Genomic DNA, 25,015 nt, shown 5'->3' on the forward strand with positions numbered 1-25,015 from the left:
ATTTTGTTTTGGTTTGGTTTTGCATACTTCTCTGGTCACTGTTAGATCTCTGCCTATGTACAGGTCATGGATTTGGCCCTAAATATTTCTTATTTCTCTGTATTATTCGTTACTATCTAGTCATCACCCTTTATATTGCCTTGCAAAACTAAGTGTCAAGATTCTTTGAAAAGTAAGAAGTTGGATTGGGCACAGTGGCTCACACCTGTAATCCCAGCACTTTGGGAGGCCGAGGCGGGTGGATCACGAGGTCAAAAGATCAAGACCATCCTGGCCAACATGGTGAAACCTCGTCTCTACTAAAAACACAAAAATTAGTGAGGCATGGTGGCATGCGCCTGTAGTCCCAGCTACCCAGGAGGCCGGAGAATTGCTTGAACTGGGAGGCGGAGGTTGCAGTGAGCCGAGATCGTGCCACTGCACTCCAGCCTGGATGACAGAGAGAGACTCCATCTCAAAAATAAGAAGTTAATCAGGGAATCCATTACTAATTAGTATGTTCTAATTTATTATTACATGACTTCATGGAAAAAGCACCCATTACCAAGTATGAGTATATAGCACACATGCATGTGTACACCCATACGTGCACACACACATACATACACGTTTTCCAGTGCACAACAGAGAAGTCTGTATTTTTCTTCCCAAATTGACTTAAAAAAATTAACCCAGTCAGGGGCCCTAACTGATGACTATGATTAAAACCAAGGTCAAATTTTGAGACAAATATGTGTGGAAGGAATAAAAGAAAAAAGTGTTGATTAAGATCTCATTTCTGACCCAGATGATATCAAAACAAGACTATAAACTTTGGAAACAACTCATACAAAGCTCTGGATAATGCCTATAGGGTATTTAGTGTTAATACGTGGAAAAACATACATTTATTTAATTAAAACACCTATATCTGTTATGAGTAAGAATATCCAGAATGAATTTTTCTTTCTTTCTTTTTTTTTTTTGAGATGGAGTCTCACTCTGTCACTCAGATTGCAGTGCGGTGGCGTGGTCTCAGCTCACTGCAACCTCTGCCTCTCGGTTCAAGTGATTCTCCCACCTCAGCCTCCTGAGCAGCTGGGATTATACAGGCGTGTGCCACCATACCTGGCTCATTTTTGTATTTTTAGTAGAGATGGGGTTTCACTATGTTGGCCAGGCTGGTTTTGAACTCCTGACCTCGTGATCTGCCCGCCTCAGCCTCCCAAAGTGCTGAGATTACAGGCACAAGCCACCACACCCGGCCAGCGAATTTAACTTTTTCAACGTTAATTTTTTGACAGATTCATAGAGAAGGTAATTTAGCTGTCTACTGCTGTGTCACAAACTACCACAAATGTATCAGCTTCAAACAACCCATATTTATTATCTTATAGCCTCTGTGGGAGTCTGGCATGGTTTAGCTGGTCCTCTGCAAGGTCTCTCACAAGCTGCAACAGAAGTGTTGGTCAATGCTGAGGTCTCATCTGAAGACTCACATGGGGCAGGATCTGTTTCCAAGCTCACTTACATAGTGGTTAGTAGGATTCAGCTCCTTGTAGGTTGTAGGACTGATGGCTTCAGTTCCTCACTGGCTGCTGGCTGGAGGATGCCTTCAGTTCCTTGCCATATGGGCCTCTCCAATATGGCAGCTTGCAACATGGAGACTTGCCTCATCGAACCACACAAGGCAGAGGGTCTGCTAGCAAATGGGAGCTACAATCTTATATAACATCATGATGGAATTAACACCCCATCACTTTTGCTGTGTTCTGCTCATTACAATCAAGTTACTAGGGCAGCCCACCTTAAGGGCAGGGGATCACACAGAGCATGAACACCTGGAGGTGAAATCACTGGGCTCAGCTGAGAGTCAGCCATGGATGGTAATATAAACCTGAGGGCTAGTCTCACATACTTAACTTATCTCAGTTAATGTCACATTTGTACCTGATCTTCCAGTACTGCACTCAGTAAGGCCATTTATTGTAGTGCATCCTGGTAAGATCAGAAGGCTTAACTCACAGAAGCCCACCGTTTCCTACCTAAGTACTAGAAATTGTCAGTGCTGGAAGGACTCTCAGAGTTACTGTAACCAGCCTTTCATTAAACCAAGGGGGAGATGCTGAGGTCTGGGTAGTGAGGGGGAAGGGAGATGGGGCTTAGGCATGCCTCAAGTTCAAGGTCACACAATAAAGACCCAGCAACATCTACCCAAGAGCTATTCAGAACCTCAGTGCTGCTGGGCTGGATGGCCTGGAGTGGTGAGAGCCATGATGAAGACAGAACATGCTCTGGGCTGCCCTCAAGTTATCCATCTCAATACTGACATTTTCTCTCCAAAAAGTTTCCTTCAAATGGAACGTCTTGATAAATGGGCTGTACACAAAGACAATGATGGCAAGACCCAGAGCTTTTCCCTGGTCGGCCGTGATGTTCAGGGTCCCTGCCAACAGCACAGGGTTGATTTGAGGCACAGGCGGGGACCCAGACATCTGTCTCCTGTGAGTGCTCATTGGTGATCTCTTCCAGAGATTACAAACTCGACGTCTGTGGATGAGGTCTGCTTAGCAGATGTGTGCTGTTGGGCCCAGGCAGCGTTTATAAACTTCTGAATTTGTTGCCAACCTTTTTAATTCATGAGTTTCATATATATACCTGGCTTTCTGGATTCTCTTGGAAAATCTGGCCACATCAGACCCAAATGAAGTGTGCTAGTGACTCTCTGGGTCTGTACAGTGGTTGTGCCTTCACATGGGGCTTGTGCTCTCAAATTTGCCACAGTCCCCACCTGGCCCAATTTACCACCTGGCTGCTGTTGGCATGTGCAATGACAAACCCTTATCTATGGTAATCTTTCCATTTTGCTTAGAGGTGAGGAAGAGGAGACCCAGCAAAGGAAAATACATTGACTGAAATCTACAAAGGCTAAGGGGCAAACCAGGCCCCCACCTTTGCAAATTCTGCCACAGACATCACTCGCCCACATTTCAGGACAGCTGAAATTACTATAGAGAAGACATATCCAAGCCAGGAATGCCTAGGTCTAGCCAAACAACAAGCCAGGAAAAAAGAAAAATAAGCTAATGAGTTACCATAATTTTTTTTTTAATGGGGTCTCACTCTGTCACCCAGGTTGGAGTGCAGTGGCATGACCTTGGTTCACTGCAACTTCCACTTCCCGGGCTCAAGTGATCCTCCCACGTCAGCCTCTGGAGTCGACGGGAGCACAGGTGCACGCCACCATGCCCGGTTAATTTTTTGTATTTTTGGTAGAGACGGGGTTTTGCCATGTTGCCCAGGCTGGTCTAGAACTCCTGAGCTCGAGTGATCAGCCCACCTTGGCCTCCCAAGGTGCTAGGATTACAGCCATGAGCCGCCGCATCCAGCCTGAGTTGCCATAATTTTCTAAATCGAATTATAAAATTAACTTTGAAACACTTTTAAATGAAAAATTGACCTTAGAAATCAGAGTCACCTGTTGTATAGAGAATAACAAGATCTGGCCACTTTCACATTTTGGCTAACTTATAAAAGACTGTCACAGAAACCATATTTCAAAACTGAGGGATAAATACACAGTGAATTTTGGGTAATATCAAGCTAAGGACAGAAAGGCCTGTAGGTGTTCTTTAAACATTATCAGGTGCAAAGCAATTGCACTCAGAGAAGAATCTTAAAAACCTGGAAGAATTCACGCAATGCTTTACCATTAATCTTTCCTATGAGCCTCTGTTTATGTGCCAATATCCTGCCTGAAAGACAGATATTCAAATTGCAATTGCTCTTTACCGCTGAACTTTTAAAATCACAAACTGAATGTTTTCTTGGATTTGTCTCTCCTAATACATTTCCTCTCTCATTTTTATTATCCCTTTTAGGCATATTTGTCAATGTTAATGAAAGCTGACTTTTTAATATATACCAAGAATTAGAAATTTTATTGATTTTTTCGCTATTACCAGTTGAGCAATGACTAACTATAATGAAGGTGCCCCCAAAAGCAAATGAATCACTGTTTTCATCACTCAACTAGGAAAAGGCCTGGGGGCCAGCCACGTTATTAAGTAATACCTAACATTATAATAATTTCTGCTCTCATGATGTGCTAAACCTGTTACTTGTATGCAACCTCAAATAATTCAAGGTAGAATACAATGATAAATAGCTTTCTTAACTTGATTTTCATAAGAAAAGTCACATTGGCCGGTCGCGGTGGCTCACGCCTGTAATCCCAGCACTTTGGGAGGCCGAGGGGGGAGGATCATGAGGTCAAGAGATCGAGACCATCCTGGCCAACATGGTGAAACCCCATCCCTACTAAAAATATAAAAATTAGCCAGGCATGGTGGCACGCACCTGTAGTCCCAGCAACTCGGGAGGCTGAGGCAGGAGAATTGCTTGAACCTTGGAGGCGGAGGCTGTGGATCACACCACTGCACTCCAGCCTGGTGATAGAGCAAGACTCTGTCTCAAAAAAAAAAAAAAAAAAAAAAAAGAGTAGAACATAGTATTAGTATGTTTGTTTTTCTGGACATGTCCAAGCTCCCAGCTTATCCCATCAGGATCTTAAATTCAACACTTCCACAGGCAAATCCATCATCTTTTTTTTTTTTTAATTTTACTTTAAGTTCTGGGATACATGTGCAGAACATGCAGGTTTGTTACATAGGTATACATGTGCCATGGTGGTCTGCTGCCCCATCAACCTGTCCTCTAGGTTTTAAGCCCCGCATGCATTAGGTATTTGTCCCAATGCTCTCCCTTCCCTTGCCCCCCACCTCCCAACAGGCCCCGGTGTGTGATGTTCCCCTCCCTGTGTCCAAGTGTTCTCATTGTTCAACTCCCGCTTATGAGTGAGAACATGCGGTGTTTGGTGTTCTGTTCCTGTGTTAGTTTGCTGAGAATGATGGCTCCCAGCTTCATCCATGTCCCTGCAAAGGACATGAGCTCATTCTTTTCTATGGCTGCACATCTTTCTTTAAGACTGGCTCCCTCCCTAGATCTTGCTAATTTTGCCACCATCATCCCTAGTCCCCCAATCTACAGATCTTAAGATCATGTGTCATCCTGTGCATGTAGCCAGCCAAGTTGCATCATTCCACATCTACAACATCCCTGCAGCAGCCCCACCTTCCCGTTCCCATCACCAACTACTCTTGGGCCAGGTATTCATGGTTCCCACCTGGGAGAAGGAGGCTGGCAGGATGGCTCCCTGCAGCTCTCCCTACTCCAGTCCATCTCAGGCAGTTGCTGCCATTATGTCTCTTCCCAACCCCTTAACCAGATCATCAAATTCCTGGCTACAGAGCCACCATCCTGAAAGCTCCAGGGCAGGCCCACGTTTGCATTCCCTTTCTAGCATATCAGCAGCTTTTATTATTGAGTCTGGCACGTGGCAGGCATCAGTCAATATTTGGTGAAGAAATGGGTGAAGACATCAATGGATCCCCACTCATCCACTCATTCTAGCACTTGGGCCTAAAGGGGCCCAAAGTTCTTCCAGCTGTATCTTTTTTTTTGAGATGGAGTCTTGATCTGTCCCCCAGGCTGAAACGCAGGGCACGATCTTGGCTCAAAGCAACCTCCGTCCCCCAGGTTCAAGTAATTCTCCTGCCTCAGCCTCCTGAACAACTAGATTACAGGAGTGTGCCACCACACCCAGCTAATGTTTTGTATTTTTAGTAGAGATGAGGTTTCACCATGTTGGCCAGACTGGTCTCAAACTCCTGACTTCAAGTGATCCACCTGCCTCAGCCTCCCAAAGTGCTGGGATTACAGGCCTGAACCGCTGTGCCTGGCCTCTTCCAGCTGTATCTCACTGGTCCTGATAGACCAGTGGCTGTAGTCCCATCAGACCAGGGATGATTCTGACACATAACAATGTCTACAGACATTTTGGGGCATCACACTGGGAAGTGGGTGGTGCGGCTGGAATCCAGTGGATAAAGGCTGGAGATGCTGCTAAACATCTCATAACGCACAGGACAGGAACCCACAACAAAATCCAGCCCATAAACATCAACAATGCTGGGGGGTTGAAAAACCCTGTTTAAGACATACCACAGGAATCCCCCCAGATAGACCACTATCTGCTTCTCCAACACACCCTATACTTCCTGATATGGTTTGGCTGTGTCCCCACCCAAATCTCATCTTGAATTGTAGCTCCCATAATTCCCACATGTCATGGGAAGGACCTGGTGGGAGGTAACTGAATCATGGGGGCTGGTCTTTCCCATGCTGTTCGCATGATAGTGAATAAGTCTCACGAGATCTGATGGTTTTATAAAGCGCAGTTCCCCTGCACATGCTCTCTTGCCTGCCACCATGTAAGACGTCCCTTTGCTCTTCCTTTGTCTTCCCCCATGATTGTGAGGCCTCCCCAGCCATGTGAAGTGTGAGTCCATTAAACCTCTTTCCTTTATAAATTACCCAGTCTTGGGTCTGTCTTTATTAGCAGCATGAGAACGGATTAGTGCACTTCCCCTCCTCTTTCTGGTATATGCTCTCCATTCCACCAACTCTTCCTGCTGAAATCCCTTCTACCCTTCCCCGCCAGCTCAAATGCTCCCTGCCCTGTAGGCAGATGCAGCTTGGCCTCCTTCACTCATTCAAGCAGGTATGTTCTGAGCACCTGCTCTATGGCACTGGCTGTCAGTGGTTGGACATTCAACAGTGAGCCATGCTGATGGATCCTGTTCCTTAAAACCTTACACGATAGCGGGGGAGATGCACAACAAACAAGCAAACAACTAAGTCAGTTACACAAGTCAATTACACACTTCGCTCTTTACAACTGCAGGGTAATCAGGCTGATTGCAAGACAGAGTGGCCAGTGGGTGGGGCTGTGGGGACGCGCTCCAGGGAGGGGGCACTGCAAGTACCCAGACCCTAAGTCACCAGAAGGCTGGAGCAGGAGGCGGGGATAGACCATGCTGACAACTGACTTTGGGCCTCTATCTCCTGAAACCCTTAACTGAGTTCCAGTGGAGCTCAGACTGAGGCTTGAGTGCCTAAGTTCAAATCCCATTTCTACCCTTTACCAGCTACGTGACATGATGCAAGTTCCTGAACCTCTCTGGGCCTCAGTCTCCTTATCTGCAAAGTAGGAATAACAGCTCCTACCTCAAAAGGGTTGTTGAGAAGAATTAATGACTTAAAACATGTAAAGCATTTGGACTAGACACAGAGCAAGTGGTCAAAAGTGAGTTACTCGTACCATGACTACCATTCATAGTAACCCCTACCCTTATCCTAGCAGAGACAGGCTTTTTAAAGACTCACCTATCTCTTGGTTCCCACAGCACATGGTGGGGCTGAGAAAACATCTGATGAGAGACACATATATATTTACATGCTTTGGTCTTAACATCTTTTCCTTTATATACTGTGGATATTGCTTTGGTTATAAAGCAGGAAAGATGGGGAGCTTCACAGCCGCCTGCAGGCTTTCTAGCTAAAGAGCAAATGGCAACAAAATGCAATTTTTGCAGTTTCTCACAATAGCAATCTGCATAGTGAATCACAATCTAAATGTCTCCAGCAATACCCTTCAACTGCTCTGGGGACTAACCTTATTTCAGCAGTTTAAAAAAAAAACACACACACACCAAAGAGTAGCTAAACAATATTTACCACTTTGGGACTCTTTCTGACTTAACAATCGTAATGTCCCCACTGTGAAGCTGCCAGAATGGTATGCAGCAGATAAGAGCATCCTTCATTAGTGGCTGTTTAGGGGTTGGGGGTCTTTGGGGGCAGTTTCAGCCAGGGGTGCAGGGTTTCTTCTTGGATTAAGGAAAATGTTCTAAAATTGATTGTGGTGATGGTTGTACACCTCTGTGAATATACTAAAAGCCACTGAATTGTACACATTTACACTGTTAAATCAGAAAGAAGCCCAAAGTGGTAAATATTATTTAATTAACAATTCACATGGTGAACTGTAGGGTATGCTAAGAGTTGTTAAAGGAAAAAAAAAAATAGTGTCCTTCAGGACCCTGTCCCTCCCCCCACCCCAAAATAATTAACTGTGACAGCAATATCCTCAGAGTCTCCAAATGACTTGTCCTAAGTACAGGTTGCATATCTCTTATCTGAAATGCTTGGGACCAGAAGAGTTTCAGATTCCAGACTTTTTTCAGATTTTGGAACATTTGCATATGCAAACTGGTAGTGCATTCCTAATCTGTAAAATCTGAAATCCGAAATGCTTTTGAGCATGACCTTTGATCATCAAGTCAGTGCTCAAAAAGTTTCGGTCGGATCTTAGAGCATTTTGCAATAGGGATGCTCAACCTGTACAAAGGTAAATTTACCCAACCTCTCTTTTCTTGGCCTAAATGCATCCAAAAGGCAGTTTTTGAGACACACAAAAGCTTCTGAGTCATGGCTTGGCTGCCACAATGGCCGTCCTTCCAAAATCTTTATCTGCAACTCTTCAGAGAACTAAGAAAGCAGATGGGCTGGGACTTCGTGGCCAGGCGGCTTTTGGCATCACTGGCTTTGGCTGACGCCATTCGAGACAACGGTTAAAGAGGGGAAAAGCCATTTCCAGAACCTCTCTCACTTTTCAAGAGCAGAACTCTACTTGGGGTTTGCCTGGTTTTGATGGATGTTTGCTGTTATTTTTTTTCCCATTTCCCTAACAAGACAGCAGGCAGCTGCTGTCCCAGGCAGCACTCTGGGAAGAATTGGTAGAAGGCGCCTTCTCTGGGCAGAAGCAGCTGTGCAGGCACATGGCCAGGCTAACAGAAGCCCCAGATGCAAAGAGAAGGTAACCCTTCCTCCTGGCAGATGTGCTCCATGCGAGGGCACCCACCTGGTAGGCAAAACCTCTGCCTCCAGATGCTCTGGAGTAGTGCACACAGTGCACAGCCACCCGGTATAGTCATGCAACTTTTTTTTTTTCGGAGTCTCGCTCTGTGGCCCAGACTGGAGTACAGTGGCATGATCTTGGCTCACTGCAAACTCCGCCTCCCAGGCGCATGCAGTTCTCCTGCCTCAGCCTCCAGAGTAGCTAGGATTACAGGTGCCAGCCACCATGCTCAGCTAATCATTGTATTTTTAGTACAGATGGGGTTTCACCATGTTGGCTAGGCTGGTCTCGAACTCCTGACCTCAAGCGATCCACTTGCCTCAGCCTCCCAAAGTGTTAGGATTACAGGCGTGAGCCACCGTACACAGCCAACAACTTCTATTGGTTTGATCAACACCGTGGTCTCAGCTTTGTTTAGTCTGGAGACTCCATGGTACATGAGAGCAGTGGGTTGGACAGATACATACAGGTGACCCAGGTGGAGTGTATTCATTCATACTCATCCATTTACTCAATATTAAATGGTCACTGAGGCCAGGCGTGGTAGCTTAGGCCTGTAATCCCAGCACTTCAAGAGGCCAAGGCGGGCAGTTCACTTGAGGTCAGGAATTCAAGACCAGCCTGGCCAACATGGTAAAATCCCATCTCTACCAAAACACAAAAATTAGCCAGGTGCAGTGGCATGCACCTGTAGTCCCAGCTACTTGGGAGTCCGAGGCAGGAGAATCACTTGAACCCGGGAAGCAGAGGTTGCAGTGAGCCAAGATCATGCCACTGCACTCTAGCCTGGGCGATAGAGCAAGACTTTGTCTTAAAAAAAAAAAAGCCACTGAATGTCTACTACTGCTAGACACCATCCTAGGTCTGGGCTTCTTGCTCCTCAAGAATTTATAGTGTACAGGTAGAAAAAGACAGCAAAGTCACAAGAAGAAACATACAACTGGCCAGGCATTGTGGCTCATGCCTGTAATCCCAGCACTTTGGGAGGCCGAGGCAAGTGGATTACCTGAGGTCAGGAGTTCCAGACCAGCCTGGCCAACATGGTGAAACCCCATCTCTACTAAAAAATACAAAAATTAGCCAGGTGTGGTTGTGTGCACCTGAAATCCCAGCTACTTGGGAGTCTGAGGCAGGAGAATCACTTGAATCCAGGAGGCAAAGGTTGCAGTGAGCCGAGATCATGCCACGGCACTCCAGCCTGGGCGACAGACTGAGACCCTGTCTCAAAAAAAAAAAACAAAAAAAACTCACAATGAGATACTACTTCACACCGATTTGGATGGTTATAATAAAAAAGACTGGCAATAAGAAATGTTGGCAAGGATATGGAGAATCTGGAACCCATATACACTGCTGGTGGGAATGTAAAATGGCGCATCTGCTTTGGAAAATAGTTTGGTGGTTCCTCAAAATATTCAACATAGTTACCGTATGACTCAGCAATTCCAATCCTAGGTATCTACCCAAAAGATATGAGAACAAATACCCTTAAGAAGATGTGTCTGTGACTGTTCATAACAGCTTTATTCCCAATAGACAAGAGGTACCCAGATGCGTGAAATGTCCATCAGTGTCAAAAAAAAAAAATGTCCAAATGTTTATCAATAGGTGGTTGGATAAACAAAATGGGTTATCCATACAATGGAATATCATTTAGTAAAAAGGAACAAAGTATTGGTTCAAGCTACAAAATGAATGAGCCTCAGAAACCTTATGCTAACACAAAGAGGCCAGTCACAAAAAACCACATACCTTTCCATTAACATGAAATGTCCGGAAAAGGCACATCTATGGAGGTAAATTAGCAGTTGCCTGTGCTGGGAGTGGCAACATGAAGAGACTTGCAAGTGGGTATAAAACTGCTTTTTTGGGAAGGTAGAGATGTGCTAAAGTTAGATTGTGACTACACCACTCTAAAGTTAATAAAATCCCTTGAGTTGTAAACTTAAAATGCATGTTATGGTACATAAGTTATACCTCAAGAAAGTTATTAAAAAAATTAAGGCCAGGTGCAGTGGCTCATGCCTGTAATCCCAGCACTTTTGGAGGCTAAGGCAGGAGGACTGCTCGGGTCCAAGAGTTCAAGACTAACCTGAGTGACATGGCGAAACTGTCTCTACAAAAAATATAAAAATCAGCCAGGCGTGGTAGCACCTTCTGTGTTCCTAGCTACTCAGGAGGTGGAGGTGGGAGGATCGAGAATGGCTTGAGCCCAGGAGGGGGAGGCTGCAGTGGGCGGAGATCATGCCACTGCACTCCAGCATAGGTGACAGATTAAGACCCTGTCTCCAAAAAAAATTTTAAAGCAGGCCAGGCCCAGTGGCTCATACCTGTAATCCTAGCACAGGGATGTCCAATCTTTTGGCTTTCCTGGGCCACAACGGAAGAACTGTCTTGGGCCACACATGAAATACACTAACATTAATGATCGCTGATGAGCTTAAAAAAAAATGGCAAAAAAATCTCAACTTTTAAGAAAGTTTAGGAATTTGTGCTGGGACACATTCAAAGCCATCCTGGGCCACATGTGGCCAGCAGACCATGGGTTGGACAAGCTTGTCCTAACAGTTTGGGAGGCTGAGGTGGGAGGATAGCTTCAGTTCAGGAGTTCAAGACCAGCCTGGGCAACACAGTAAGACCTTGTCTCTACAAAAAAATACTTAAAAATTAGCCAGGCGTAGTGGTGCATGCCTGTAGTCTCAGCTGCTCAGGAGGCTGAGGTGGGAGGATCACTTAAGCACCACAGGTTGAGGCTGCAAATGAGCCATGATCACACCACTGTACTCCAGCCTGGGTGACAGAGCAAGACCACCTCAAAAGAAATAAAATATAATAAATACATAAATAAATTTTTTAAAATGAGGAAAAACGCCAACATTCAAAAATAAAATTAATTGTGTTTTCTGGAAATGTTATAGTGCAAACTTTTTACATATGTGTGCTGGTCACTCTATCCCTTGAGTGATGATTACAACAAAGAGTTGAGAAAGTAATCATAAGCCCTATTTACTCACAGGAACTCTCGAATAAAAGGACCTTCAAATATATCTCAAATAAGAGATAACTAGTTTGGCCTAAATGTATGGCACAATTTAAAGCATTTATTTCATCGTCATCATCCTGTTAGAATTTTTAAAACCACAATATTTTCAACTTTGTTCAAACTTGGAGATACCTTTCCAGGTCTACTATTTCTACAAAAGTTCTTAGGTGAGACCTGCAAGAGACAGAGTGAGGTATTTTTTTACTGACACTCTATTTATTCTCTGCCAAGGGAGAAGTTTTCCAGAGAGTACAAGGAAAGATTCAGGATTAGCAAATTCCATCAGCTTCTTAGGAATGAAATGTCTGGGAAAATAATCTTTTTAAGAATACCACCCATTAGTCCAGTTCTCTGAAGGGAAAATATCAAACTGGAAAAACAGATTCAGACCTAAAAATAATTAAATATAAGTCACTTTAAAAGCATATTTTATCTTGATATCTCTCCCTTTTAGGATTTCTTCAAAACAGAAGCCATAAACTTCTCAAAAGACAATTACTAGAAGAAAGTAGTCCTAATTAGGATATGTGTCAAGAAAACCTAATTATCAATTTGCCTAATTAAAATGAATATCTGAACATGCCTTAGAAATGTGAGCTTTCTCAGGTGAGACGTGTACAATTTTTTTTACTCAACATCCGTCAACAGAGCCTAGCACATTATGTTAACAGGGAACGGATGACTGAAACCGAGTGTCACACACACCACTACTGGAAGGAGTTGATGGGAATACTGTTACTCACGTAAATCACCGGTGGGAGGAAATGGGTCTTAAAGCAAAGCGCTCTTTCATTTAATTGGCAGGCTACACTTGGAAAACAAACTGCTCAATGAGCTGATTCTGCAGCAAAGGTGAAGGGTTCAGAGCTGTGATTTTTAGGGACTGTTGCTTGAGTTAATCAAACCCCTTTGACGGTGTGTGTTTTGGCAAGAGAAGGGGAAAAGTCAGTTTTTTTTTTTGTTTTTTGTTTTTTTTTTTTTTGAGACACAGTCATCACTCTGTCTCCTAGGCTAGAGTGCAGCAGGCGATCTTGGCTTACTGCAAACTCCGCCTCTCAGGTTCAAGCGATTCTCCTGCCTCAGCCTCCGGAGTAGCTGGGATTACAGGTGCCTGCCACCACACCCGGCTAATTTTTTTAATTTTAGTAGAGATGGGTTTTGCCATGTTGGCCAGACTGGTCTTAAACTCCTGGCCTCAAGCAATCCACCCGCCTCGGCCTCCCAAAATGCAGGAATTACAGGCGTAAGCCACTGCTCCCAGCCTCGAAAAGCTAGTTCTTTAACTTTCTCAGTCTGCCCAAGGGGCAAATCTATTGGCTTCCCAAGGAGTTTGGAGAGGCCTCTGATGCCTCTAAGGGCACCTCTCCAAGTTGCCAGCGATGCTAATAGAGTCAGGACCCCAGGGAACTGTCAATGAGTGCAATGGAAGCAGCAATGGTAGGCTAGGGTTTAGCACCTAGTAATGTGAACCCACAAACCTGGGGTTCTCAGCAGAACACTCTGAGGCTGGGCCTCTCTAGGCCCTCCGTTAAATGACCCATCCTGGGTGTGTCTATGGGACTGCTCACAGAGGAGATCAAGTGCTGGCCCCACTTCTAGATTTACTCGGGGCTAAGAAAAGTTCAGAGTCACTCTCTCCTCCTATCAGCAGGGTAGGTATCTTATAGATTTATCGTCAAGTCTCTCTCCAGCATCCCCATTCTTATCCAGGGGAGCTGCTCTCTGATCCTCTGGTCCCAGTGGTGGCCCCCTGGCAGCTGCAATGGCCTAGGAAGCTACTATACCTCAGCACTCCCACCATCTCCACTGGAAGACACCCCGTGCCCAATAGGCACCTCCAGCTACAGCAAATAAACACATTCAAAGTAAACAATGGGGGCCAAGTGCGGTGGCTCATGCCTGTAAATCCCAGCACTTTGGGAGGCTGAGGCGCCTGAGGTCAGGAGTCCCAGACCAGCCTGGCCAACGTGGCGAAACCCTGTCTCTACTAAAAACACAAAAATTAGCGGGCATGGTGGTACATGCCTGTAATCCCAGCTACTCGGGAGGCTGAGGCAGGAGAATCGTTTGAACGTGGGAGGTGGAGGTGGCAGTGAGTAGCATCACTGCACTGCAGTCTGGGTGACAGAGCTAGACTCCGTCTCAAAAAAAAAAAAAAAAGTAAACCATGGGGGACTACAGAAATGCAGCCTCTGGACAAATCCTTGAGCTCCAGCTTCCAACTGGATTGCATCCCAAGTTGCTCTAAAGTAGAAATGCTTTTGTTGCCATTGCTGCAATCAGACCATTCTTTTCAAAATAAAAATCTGATCATGCATCCTTGCTTCCTCACACATCCAGCTTGAAACCTCTTGACGCTATTAGGACACGACAAAAATCCTTAGTTACCACCACCTCCCTCTCCAGCCTCAGCCCACACCATGTCCCAACCTCATCTTTCTGCTCCAGACTCAGAGACTTCCTTCAGCCCTCATCCTTCCCTTTCCCATCCTGCCATGTCCTAGGACTCTCACACTTGCTCTGCCCGTGGTCCACAATGGTCTTCCCTCCCTTCGTGGCCCAGTTAACTCATACTCCTCTTTTAGCAATCAGATGAAGCAACACTTCCTCAGGGAAGCCCTGCGTGAATGACCTCAGAGCCTACCAGTAGCCAAGCATTATTTTTTGTGCCCTAGCTTTGTACCTGGATTATTACAAGCCTCTGAGAGCATGTAACTTGAACCACTCCCCCGCCCCCAACTTCCTATTCTCCACAATACTGGACAGTGCAATAGGAATATAAGAAATATTTATTTCCTTTCAGTTTGTTTGTTTGTTTGTTTGTTTGACCTGAAGTCTTGCTCTGTTGCCCAGGGTGGAATGCAGTGGCACATTCTTGGCTCACTGCAACTTCTGCTTCCCAGGCTCAGGCAATTCTCCTGCCATAGCCTCCCAAGTAGCTGGGACTACAGGCATGTGCCACCACACCCGGCTAATTTTGTATTTTTAGTACAGATGGGGTTTCGCCATGTTGACCATGCTGGTCTCGAACTCCTGACCTCAGGTGATCCACCCGCCTCAGCCTCCCAAAGTGCTGGGATTACAGGCATGAGCCACCGCGGCCGGCCCTCAACAAATATACAGGCGTGAGCCACCGCAGCCAGCCCACAACAAATATTTCTTGAACTGAAAAAAAAATAATACAGCAGAGTAACAGGGAACTCTCATATACTGCTGGTGGGAGTATAAATTGGCACTACCACTTTGGAAGGCAGTTTGGCCACATCTAGTAATGTTGGGGATGATTATACCCTATAACCCAGAACATAGCTTGTAGGTATATGCCTCGGAATAACTCTCCCATGTGTCCACAAAGAGATTTGTACAGAATGTTCATAACAGCACTGTTACCAAGGGCAAAAACCAGAAACAACTAAATGGCCATTGTATTAGTCAGGATCCTTGCAGGAAATAGTTGGCATTCTCAAATTAGGATGATTTTAAAAAGGGTTTAAAAAGGGATTACTTGGTGGGGGTTGGGTGGACGAAACCTGCAAGGGAGTGTGGTAACCCAAGGTTAGAAAAGCAGAACCACTGCCACTCCCACGCCTCAAAGGAGGAAATGGTTACTGAAATCCAGAACTAGAGAGAATGAGGAGAAAAGCTGTCCTGAGAAAAGGAGCGACCTTGACCTTCAGGGGTGGGGAGGAAGACAGCCAGGCGAGGCAACCCCACAGAGAGTAAACTGCAAGAATAAATACAGCTGCCTTTTGCTTCTCTCCCTGCTCTGATTTCTTCTCAGGGCTCCCCACTGGCTGAGCCCAAAGGAAAACCAAAAGGCAAGGAGCCCACCGATGTAGCTCACGGAGGGCAAACCCCTGGGGCATGGTGGGGAAGGGAGAAAGGTTTGGAGAGGCAAAGGGAAGATATTCGGCATATACATCAACAGAATGTATAAGGTATATAATCATCCAATGGAATGTTGCCCAGCAAGAAAAGAGCAAAATCTTCATGTTGGACAAAAAAGACAAGTTGCATTAAAATACAGTCGTCCCAGGCCGGGCGCGGTGTCTCAGGTCTGTAATCCCAGCACTTTAGGAGGCTGAGGACGGCGGATCATCTGAGGTTGTGAGTTCGAGACCGGCCTGGCCAACATGGAGAAACCCCATCTCTACTAAAAATACAAAATTAGCCGGGCGTGGTGGTGCGTGCCTATAGTTCCAACTACTCCGGAGGCTGAGGCAGGAGAATCGCTTGAACCCGGGAGGCGGAGGTTACAGTGAGCCAAGATCGTGCCACTGCACTCCAGTCTGGGCAATAAAGCAAGACTCCGCCTTAAATGAATAAATAAGGTTTTACCATAGAATTACCGGAGAAACCTACTTTAGATAAGGTAGCAGGTAAAGTCTCTCTGAGGAAGTGAATGAACTTTAAAATGAGGTGTGACGGTTGAGAGAGCCAGGCTCACCAACCCTGCTAAAGAAGGAGAAAACAGCAAGCGCCAAGACCCTCAGGGAAAGAACGGCCTTGGCCCTTTTAAATGCAGTTCAAACAAGGGCAACAACAAAACCTGTTGCAGATCTGGGCAAGAGAGAGAATGACAACCCTGAAGGAAGTGGACACAAGCCTGATCATATAGGGCATTTAGGGTGACTTCCCTGGGGGGTATAAAGCTGGTGAGAGCCTGGGAGGCGATCTGGCTGCAGGCAGCAAAAAGCCACAGAGGGGAATCAACAAACCAGAAACAAAACTCCCTCTTTACTTAGCACCTAGCATGCGTCCAACACCGGGTTACAAAACTACTTTTGATCTGTTTACGCTTCCAACAACCCTATGAGGCAGGTATTATCAAACCCATTTTTAAGGCAAAGCAGATAATCTCAATCCAAAATCCAAGCACTTCACTACGACTCTCGACTGCCCTCCCTCTCTACTGCTCTGATGGGGCAATGTTACCATTTCGGTGAATGACTTAAATAAACGTCATTATGGAGTACAGAATACATAACGGTGAACAACCTTAATAAAACCGACGCCCTCTAACATGCACCGAACGCTTATCCAGTAACACCCACAAGTATTCCCGTTTCACAGATGTGGAAGCTGAGGCCAAGATGCTAATGCACGGCTTGGAAACCTGGTCTCGCTGCAGAGTCCAAGCTGTCATTAACTATGCTTTGCTACCTTCCTCTTACTTCCCTTCTCTGGGGGAAGTTAGGTCAAGGCCAGGGAGGCTCCTAGACCAGACCGCTCTCTCGCCCTCGCCTCTCAACTGCGCCCCTGGAATCCCTAAGAGCAGGCTTTGATGCAGCTATGGCGGCTCCCAGGCCCCGGTGCAGCCCCGGACGGTGTCCGACTGGCGGAGCGCACACCTGAACAAAAGGTTCCCCCGGCGGAAGGTTCCGCAGCCCCAGAGTCCCCTCCCCGGGTGAGGGGCGGGCAGTACCTGCGGGAAACGCGTCCAGGGTCCTGCCCCTGGCTCTGTGGAAAACACCCCCCGCCTCTGCAGCCGACATGGCGAGCGAGTTTCTGGCCTTCACTTAGAACACTGCGTGGGTGGAAGCCGCGCGACTTCACACAGGACAACCGCTGGACCCGTCCCGCTTCGGGCGACGCCCTTTGCTCTCGGGGCGGGACTGGGGCGGGACGGGGAGGGGCCCGGTGGCTCGGGGCGCCACTAGTGCTGCCTGGGCGGAGCGGAGGCGCCAGCGGCCCCTCTGGGATCGACCTGCGCGCCTGGCGAGTGGAGACTGTCTAGGGCACGCGTGGGCGGGGATAAGGCTTTGGGGTCAGTCCTTCTTCCCTAAAGGCAGAGTTACTAGATTTAACAAGTAAAAATGCAGGACTCCCGGTTAAATTGGAATTTCAGATTTTTTTTTTTTTTTAAAAGAATGACTGACTTGGTATAAATATGTCCTATGCAGTATTTGGGAGCTACTTACGTTAAATTTTTTTTCATTATCTGAAATTCCAATTGAACTGGGCGTCCTAATTTTTTAAAATTTTTCTCTTTTTGCAGGTTTGAATGGAAGCGTCCTGATTTTTTTTTTTTATCTGACAACTGTATCGTAAAGTCAGAAGGAGCCACTGGGGTGGCTTACGCCTGTAACCCCAGCTCTTTGGGAGGCCAAGGAGGGAGGATCGCTTGAGTCCAGGTGTTGGAGACCAGCCTGGGCAACACGGCGAGAGACCTTGCCAATACAAAAAATTAAAAAAAAAAAAAAAAAAAAAGATGAAAAGGTGGATGTCTTGGAGGACTGTCTCAGCTTGAACTTCCCAGTGGCTGCCACCATCTTTCTGTTATTGTCTTTGCTTGCTATGCACCAGGCAGGGCGCTAAGCACTTTGCACGCTGCTCACTTAATCCCCACTACAGCCCTAGGAGGTGGTGCTGTTATTAGCTGCATCCGTCATTTGGGGAAACTGACGCTCAGAGAGATGAACGAACTTGCACAAGGTGACACACATCTGGAGAGGTAGTAAAGCTGCGAGTAACCAAATTAGTGTCTCTTCAACTCAAGAGCCATCGTACTGAACTACTTAGCCAGCATTTGTCAAACGTGTTGAAAATACAAATTCCAGAATGGACTTATTGAATCCAAATCTGTATGAAAATGATCTGTGTTTTGTTGTTGTTGTTGTTGTTGTTGTTGTTGTTTTGAGACAGGGTCTCACTCTGGTTGCCTAGGCTGGAGTGCAGTGGCACAATCTCTGCAGTCTCGATCTCCTGGGCTCAGGTGATTCTCCCACCTCAGCCTCCTAAGTGGCTGGCACTATTGGCGTGCGCCACCATGCCTGGCTAATACTTTGTATTTTTAGTAGAGACGAGTTTCACTATGTTGCCCAGGCTGATCTGGAACTCCTGAGCTCAAGCAATCCGCCCACCTGGGCCTCCTAGAGTGCTAGGATTACAGGCATGAGCCACAGTGCCTGGCCTGAAAATGATCTGTTTTTAACAAGCACTGCAGGGGAGCTCTTATGATCTTACAAATTTGGGAAATTCTTTTCTAAACTAGCTGCCTACATCCAAAGCACTGTTTGAGTAGCTAATATGGCCGTAACTACTGTTCTCTAATCCTTGACAAGAGTCACCCATGAATCATAGTGGTTAAGAGTATAAATGCCTATGAGTCCTGGAGTCAGTGGGCTTGGATTAATCCCGGTTCTACCCACTTACTGGTTGTATGCTCTTGAAAATTGCATGGTTTCTCTATGCCTCAGTTTCCCTATCTGTGAAATGGAAACAATAGTAGGATCTAGGTCATAGGGTTGCGGAAAGGCTTAAATGAGTTCATGTATCAAAGTGCTTAGAATAATAGTTCTAATAACAAATGGTAGGTACTCAATGAATATTAGCCATTGTTATTATTAATCAATCACTATAACCCTATTCCCTGAACATGGCCTGGCCCAGAGGAAGAGTCCCAAGAAATGTGAAGGAGGCCGGGCTCAATGGTTCACGCCTGTAATGCCAGCACTTTGGGAGGTGGAGGTGGCGGATCATGAGGTCGACAGATCAGGACCACCCTCGCCAACATGGTGAAACCTCATCTCAACTAAAAATACAAAAATTAGCTGGGTGTGGTGGTGCACGCCTGTAGTCCCAGCACTCGGGATGCTAAGGCAGCAGAATCACTTGAACCCGAGAGGCAGAGGTTGCAGTGAGCCGAGATCCCGCCACTGCACTCCAGCCTGAGCGACAGAGTGAGACTCCGTCTTTAAAAAAAAAAATATGAAGGGGAAGCTGGGCACAATGGCTCATGCTTGTAATCCCAGCATTTTGGGAGGTCTAGGCAGGAGGATTACTTGAGCCCAGGAGTTCAAGACCAGCCTGAGCAACATAGTGAGAGCTCATCTCTATTAAAAAATTGTTTTTAATTAAAAGAAATGTGAAGGAGAGAATGAATTATGGAAACAGACCCTGCCTCTTATTCACTAGCTTTGCGGTCATACTGGCCATTCAGTTCATTAAACATGCAAATTAATTTCCCTCTCTGCATATGCAGTTCTTTCTGCTTAAAATGCCTCTTCCCAGCTGGGCGCCATGGCTCATGCCTATAATCCCAGCATTTTGGGAGGCCAAGGCAGGTGGATCACGAGGTCAAGAGATCAAGACCATCCTGGCCAACATGGTAAAACCCCGTCTCTACTAAAAATACAAAAATTAGCCAGATGTGGTGGCGCGTGCCTTTAATCCCAGCTACTCGGGAGGCTGAGGCAGGAGAATTGCTTGAACCCGGGAGGCAGAGGTTGCAGTGAGCTGAGATTGTGCCACTGCACTCCAGCCTGGTGAAAGAGCAAGACTCTGTCTCAAAAAGAAACAAACAAACAAAAAAGTATCTTCCCCTGCTGAGCTAAAGCCCATTTGAACATGAAGGCCTGCAGTTAAATAACACTTCTGTGGAGAGGCCATGCCCTACCCATTTGCACACTTTGCTGATCTAAACTAGGCCTCCCTCATTCTTTGTTAGAGCACTATGTTCTTGTCCCTCGTTGCACTTTGCACAGTTGATAATTATATGTTTTCAGGTGTAATTATTTATTTAATGTTGACTTTCCCGACTCAACTATAAGGTCTATTAAGTCGGTTACCTTTTTAAAAAATTTATTGTTTTGGCTGGGCGCAGTGTCTCACGCCTGTAATCCCAGCACTTTGGGAGGCCAAGGCAGGCAGATCATTTGAGGTCAGGAGATCGAGACCAGTCTGGCCAACATGGTGAAACCCCATCTGTACTGAAAATATAAAAATTAGGTAGGCATGGGTGCACGCCTGTAATCCCAGCTACTTGGGAGGCTAAGGCAGGAGAATCACTTGAACCTGGGAGGTGGAGGTTGCAGTGGGCCAAGATCGTGCCACTGCACTCTAGCCTGAGTGACGAAGTGAGACTTTGTCTCAAAAAAATATATATATATTATTTATAAAGATGGTGTCTCACTATGTTATCCAGGCTGGTCTTGAACTCCTGGCCTCAAGTGATCCTCCTGCCTCAGCCTCCCAAAGTGTTAGGATTACAAGCAGGAGCCGCCACGCCCAGCTGAGGGCAGTTACCTTGACTGTCTAGCTCACCAAGCAGGATGCCTGAGGCATAGACACTAAATGGTTGTTGCATTAATAAGTAAATGGATTATGAATATCTCAACAAGATAACCATATTTTGAACCTCAGCAGCAATTGGGAATAGATCTATAGGCCAATCTGGAGCAACTTCAAAACTGTACCAGTGCATTGGATGATAGCAATAGCTGCAATTGTGAAAGGAAAATAAATATTGAGACCCCAAAATCACTAAGCCAAAGGGAAAAGTCAGGCTGGGAACTGCTTAGGGCAAACCTGCCTCCCACTCTATTCCTGAAACAGACAGCTACTAAGGCTGGGTGCAGTGACTTACACCTGTTATCCCAGCACTTTGGGAGGCCGAGGCAGGAGGATCACTTGAGGTCAGGAGTTTGAGACCAGCCTGGCCAACATGGTGAGACCCCATCTGTACTAAAAATACAAAAATTAGCCAGTTGTAGTGGTGTATGCCTGTAATCCCAGCTACTCGGGAGGTTGAGGCAGGAGAATCGCTTCAAACCAGAAGATGGAGGTTGCAGTGAGCTGAGATTGTGCCACTGCACTCCAGCCTGGGTGACAGAAGGAAACTGTCTCAAAAAAAAGAAAAAAAAAGAAAAAAAAAGCTACTAAGATAAAAAAGCTACGTACCTCGCTCAGAAGGAATTTCCTTGTAGACAAAGGACAGACAGAACTCAAAGTCATCCCTCTGCTCACTGAGATAAATGCATTTCTGACTGCCTCCTTTGGAAAAGCTAATCAGAAACTGGAAAGAATGCAACTTTTTTTTTTTTTTTTTTTCCCGAGACAGAGTCTTGCTGTGTTGCCCAGGCTGGAGTGCAGTGGCATGATCTCTGCTCACTGCAACCTCTGCCTCCCAGGTTCAAGCGATTCTCCTCCCTCAGTCTCCTAGGTAGCTGGGGTTACAGGCATCTGCCACCACACCCAGCTAATTTTTGTATTTTTAGTAGAGACGGGGTTTTGCCGTGTTGGCCAGGCTGCTCTTGAACTCCTGACCTCAGGTGATCTGCCCGCCTCAGTCTCCCAAAGTCCTGGGATTACAGGCATGAGCCACCGTGCCCAGCCAGCCACCTTCTGTCTCTTATCTACCTGTGACCTGGAAGCCCCCTCCCCACTTCGGGTTGTCTCGCCTTTCCAGACGGAACCAATGTACATCTTACATATATTGATTGATGTCTCATGCCTCCCTAGAATGTATAAAACCAAGCTGTGCCCCGACCACCTTGGCACGTGTCATCAGGACCTCCCAAGGCTATGTCATGGGTGCACATCCTTAACTTTGGCAAAGTAAACTTCCTAAATTGTCTGAGAACTGTCTCAGACATTTGGGGTTCACGCTTTTTTTTTTTCTTTTTTGAGACAGAGTTTTGCTCTTGTCACCCAGGCTGGAGTGCAGTGGTGTGATCTTGGCTCACTGCAACCTTTGCCTCCCAGGTTCAAGTGATTCTCCTGCCTAAGCCTCCCAAGTAGCTGGGATTACAGGTGCATGCCACCATGCTGGGCTACTTTTGTAGTTTTAGTAGAGACAGAGTTTTACCATGTTGGTCAGGCCGGTCTTGAACTGCTGACCTCAAGTGGTCCACCTGCCTCGGCCTCCCAAAGTGCTGGGATTACAGGCGTGAGCCACCATGCCCAGCCTGGTCTTGCCGGAGACGTTTGAACCAGAGAGACTCCATCTTGAATAGGGGATGGGTAAAATAAGGTTGAGACCTGCTGTGCTGCGTTCCCAAGAGGTTACGCATTCTAAGTCACAGGATGGACCTTAGGAGGTCGGCACAAGATACAGTCATAAAGACCTTGCTAGGCTGGGCGCGGTGGGTCATGCCTATAATCCCAGCACTTTGGGAGGCCAAGGCAGGCGGATCACCTGAGATCAGGAGTTTGAGACCAGCCTGGCCAACGTGGAGAAACCCCATCTCTACGAAAAATTAAAAAATTAGCCAGGTGTGGTAGCAGGTGCCTGTAATCCCAGCTACTTGAGAGGCTGAGGCAGGAGAAGCACTTGAACCTGGGAGGTGGAGGTTGCAGTGAGCTGAGATCACACCACTGCACTCCAGCCTGGGTGACAGAGCAAGACTCCATCTCAAAAAAACAAAACAAAACAAAACAAAAGACCTTGCTGATAAAACAGGTTACAGTAAAGAAGCCAGCCAAAATGAAGATGGCAATGAAAGCAGCCTCTGGACATCCTCGCTGCTCATTATACACTAATTATAATGCATTAGCATGCTAAGAGACACCCCACAAGCACCATGACAGTTTACAAACGTCATGGCAACATCAGGAAGTTATCCTATATGGTCTAAAAAGGGGAGAAACTCTCATTTCCAGGAATTCCCCACCTCTTTCCTGGAAAACTCATGAATAATCCACCCCTTGTTTAGCATACAATCAAGTAATAACCATAAAAATGTGCAACCAGCAACCCTCAGGGCTGCTCTGCCTATAGAGTAGCCATTCTTTTATTCCTTTACTTTCTTAATAAACTTGCTTTCACTTTACTCTATGGACTTGCCCCAAATTCTTCCTTGTGTGAGATCCAAGAACCCTCCCTTGGCGTCTGGATAGAGACCCCTTTCCAGTAACAGTCTTATGGCCCCCACTCAGGCATTGACTTTGTGCAAAGATGACAACTTCCCCATGATTTCATTTCTTCTATTTTTATTTTATTTTATTATTATTTTTTTGAGACGGAGTCTAGCTCCATCACCCAGGCTGTAGTGCAGCGGTGTGATCTCGGCTCACTGCAAGCTCTGCCTCCCGGGTTCACGCCATTCTCCTGCCTCAGCCTCCCGAGTAGCTGGGACTACAGGCGCCTGCCACCACGCCCGGCTAATTTTTTGTATTTTTAGTAGAGATAGGGTTTCACCGTGTTAGCCAGGATGGTCTCGATCTCCTGACCTCATGATCCGCCTGCCTCTGCCTCCCAAAGTGCTGGGATTAGAGGCGTGAGCCACAGTGCCTGGCCTCCCCATGATTTCATTTCTGACCTAACCAATCAGCACTCCCGACTCACAGGTCCACTAACCACCAAATTATCCTTAAAAAACCTGATCCCCAAATTCACAGGGAGACTGATTTGAGTAATAAAATTCTGGTCTCCGGTACAGCCAGCTCTGAGGGAATTAAACTTTCTCTATTGCAATTCCCCTGTCTTGATAAATTGGCTCTGCCCAGGCAGCAGACAAGGAGAACTTGTTGGACAGTTACATCCTCTGCCCTTTATAATTTTGGCTTTATCATCACTCTCTACAGAGAAGACTTCCTCCCAATCACTTGGAAGCTCCAGGCTCCTCCTCCATGGGAGCGGAATGGCTACAGCAGTTCTAGACCACATTCTCATGAGACACCACCCAGTGAGGTGAGGACGGAAGTGTCTTTTATTTCCTCTGAATCCTCCAGCAAACATCCCCTGCATCACTGCAATGCCAGTTTAAAACCAAAGTCAGAAGGATAGATGGCATATTTAAACTGCCTGCAGTCATGAGGCCCACCCTAAAGAAGGCATGGTGTCAATTTCACCCTAGTTACATGCCTAAGAGTGGGGAGCACAATTCTCTTAAAATGAAATCTTGACGCCATTGTCCTAAGAAAGGAAGAACCAATTGTTAAAAAGAGCCAATAGGTAATCCATTACATAACCCGTGCAGGAGTGAATGTTGAGGTGGGGGTGGGGGAGTCACAAAGGCCAATGACTACCATCCCCACTCTCCACCCTTTAAAAAAACTGCCCTTTTTCTTCCCTCCGACTTCTTGTAACAGCTATACTTGTAAAAAGCCCTAATCTACGCGGTGGCTCACGCCTGTAATCCCAGCATTTTGGGAGGCCGAGGCAAGTGGATCACAAGGTCAAGAGATTGAGACCATCCTGGCCAACATGGTGAAACCCCATCTTTACTAAAAATACAAAAATTATCTGGGTGTGTTGGTACGTGCCTGTAGTCCCAGACACTTGGGAGGATGAGGCAGGAGAATCACTTGAACCTAGGAGGAGGAGGTTGCAGTGAGCTGACATTGTGCCACTGCACTCCAGCCAGGCAACAAAGCAAGACTCTGTCAAAAAAAAAAAAAAAAAAAAAAAAAAGCCCTAATCTAAGTGTGCTGTTATTTAGAGTCCTAGA

The 25,015-nt window shown here is 46.3% G+C and overlaps 1 protein-coding gene across 2 annotated transcripts in view; it reads right to left on the reverse strand.

The window, feature by feature from the left end:
* The window catches only part of CPPED1 (calcineurin like phosphoesterase domain containing 1), a 142,161-nt gene extending 124,687 nt beyond the window's left edge, over positions 1 to 17,474 (reverse strand). The window contains exon 1 of one of the 2 annotated variants that reach the window (XM_523300.7): positions 17,269 to 17,474. In XM_523300.7, coding sequence (XP_523300.2) covers positions 17,269 to 17,338 — 70 coding nt within the window. In that variant the 5' untranslated portion in view covers positions 17,339 to 17,474. The remainder of the gene's footprint in view (positions 1 to 17,268) is intronic. The other variant, XM_003314973.6, reaches the window with a different exon arrangement.
* Positions 17,475 to 25,015: the final 7,541 nt, after the last annotated feature.

Source organism: Pan troglodytes, chromosome 18 (genome assembly GCF_028858775.2).
Source record: "Pan troglodytes isolate AG18354 chromosome 18, NHGRI_mPanTro3-v2.0_pri, whole genome shotgun sequence".
Lineage (NCBI taxonomy): Eukaryota > Metazoa > Chordata > Mammalia > Primates > Hominidae > Pan > Pan troglodytes.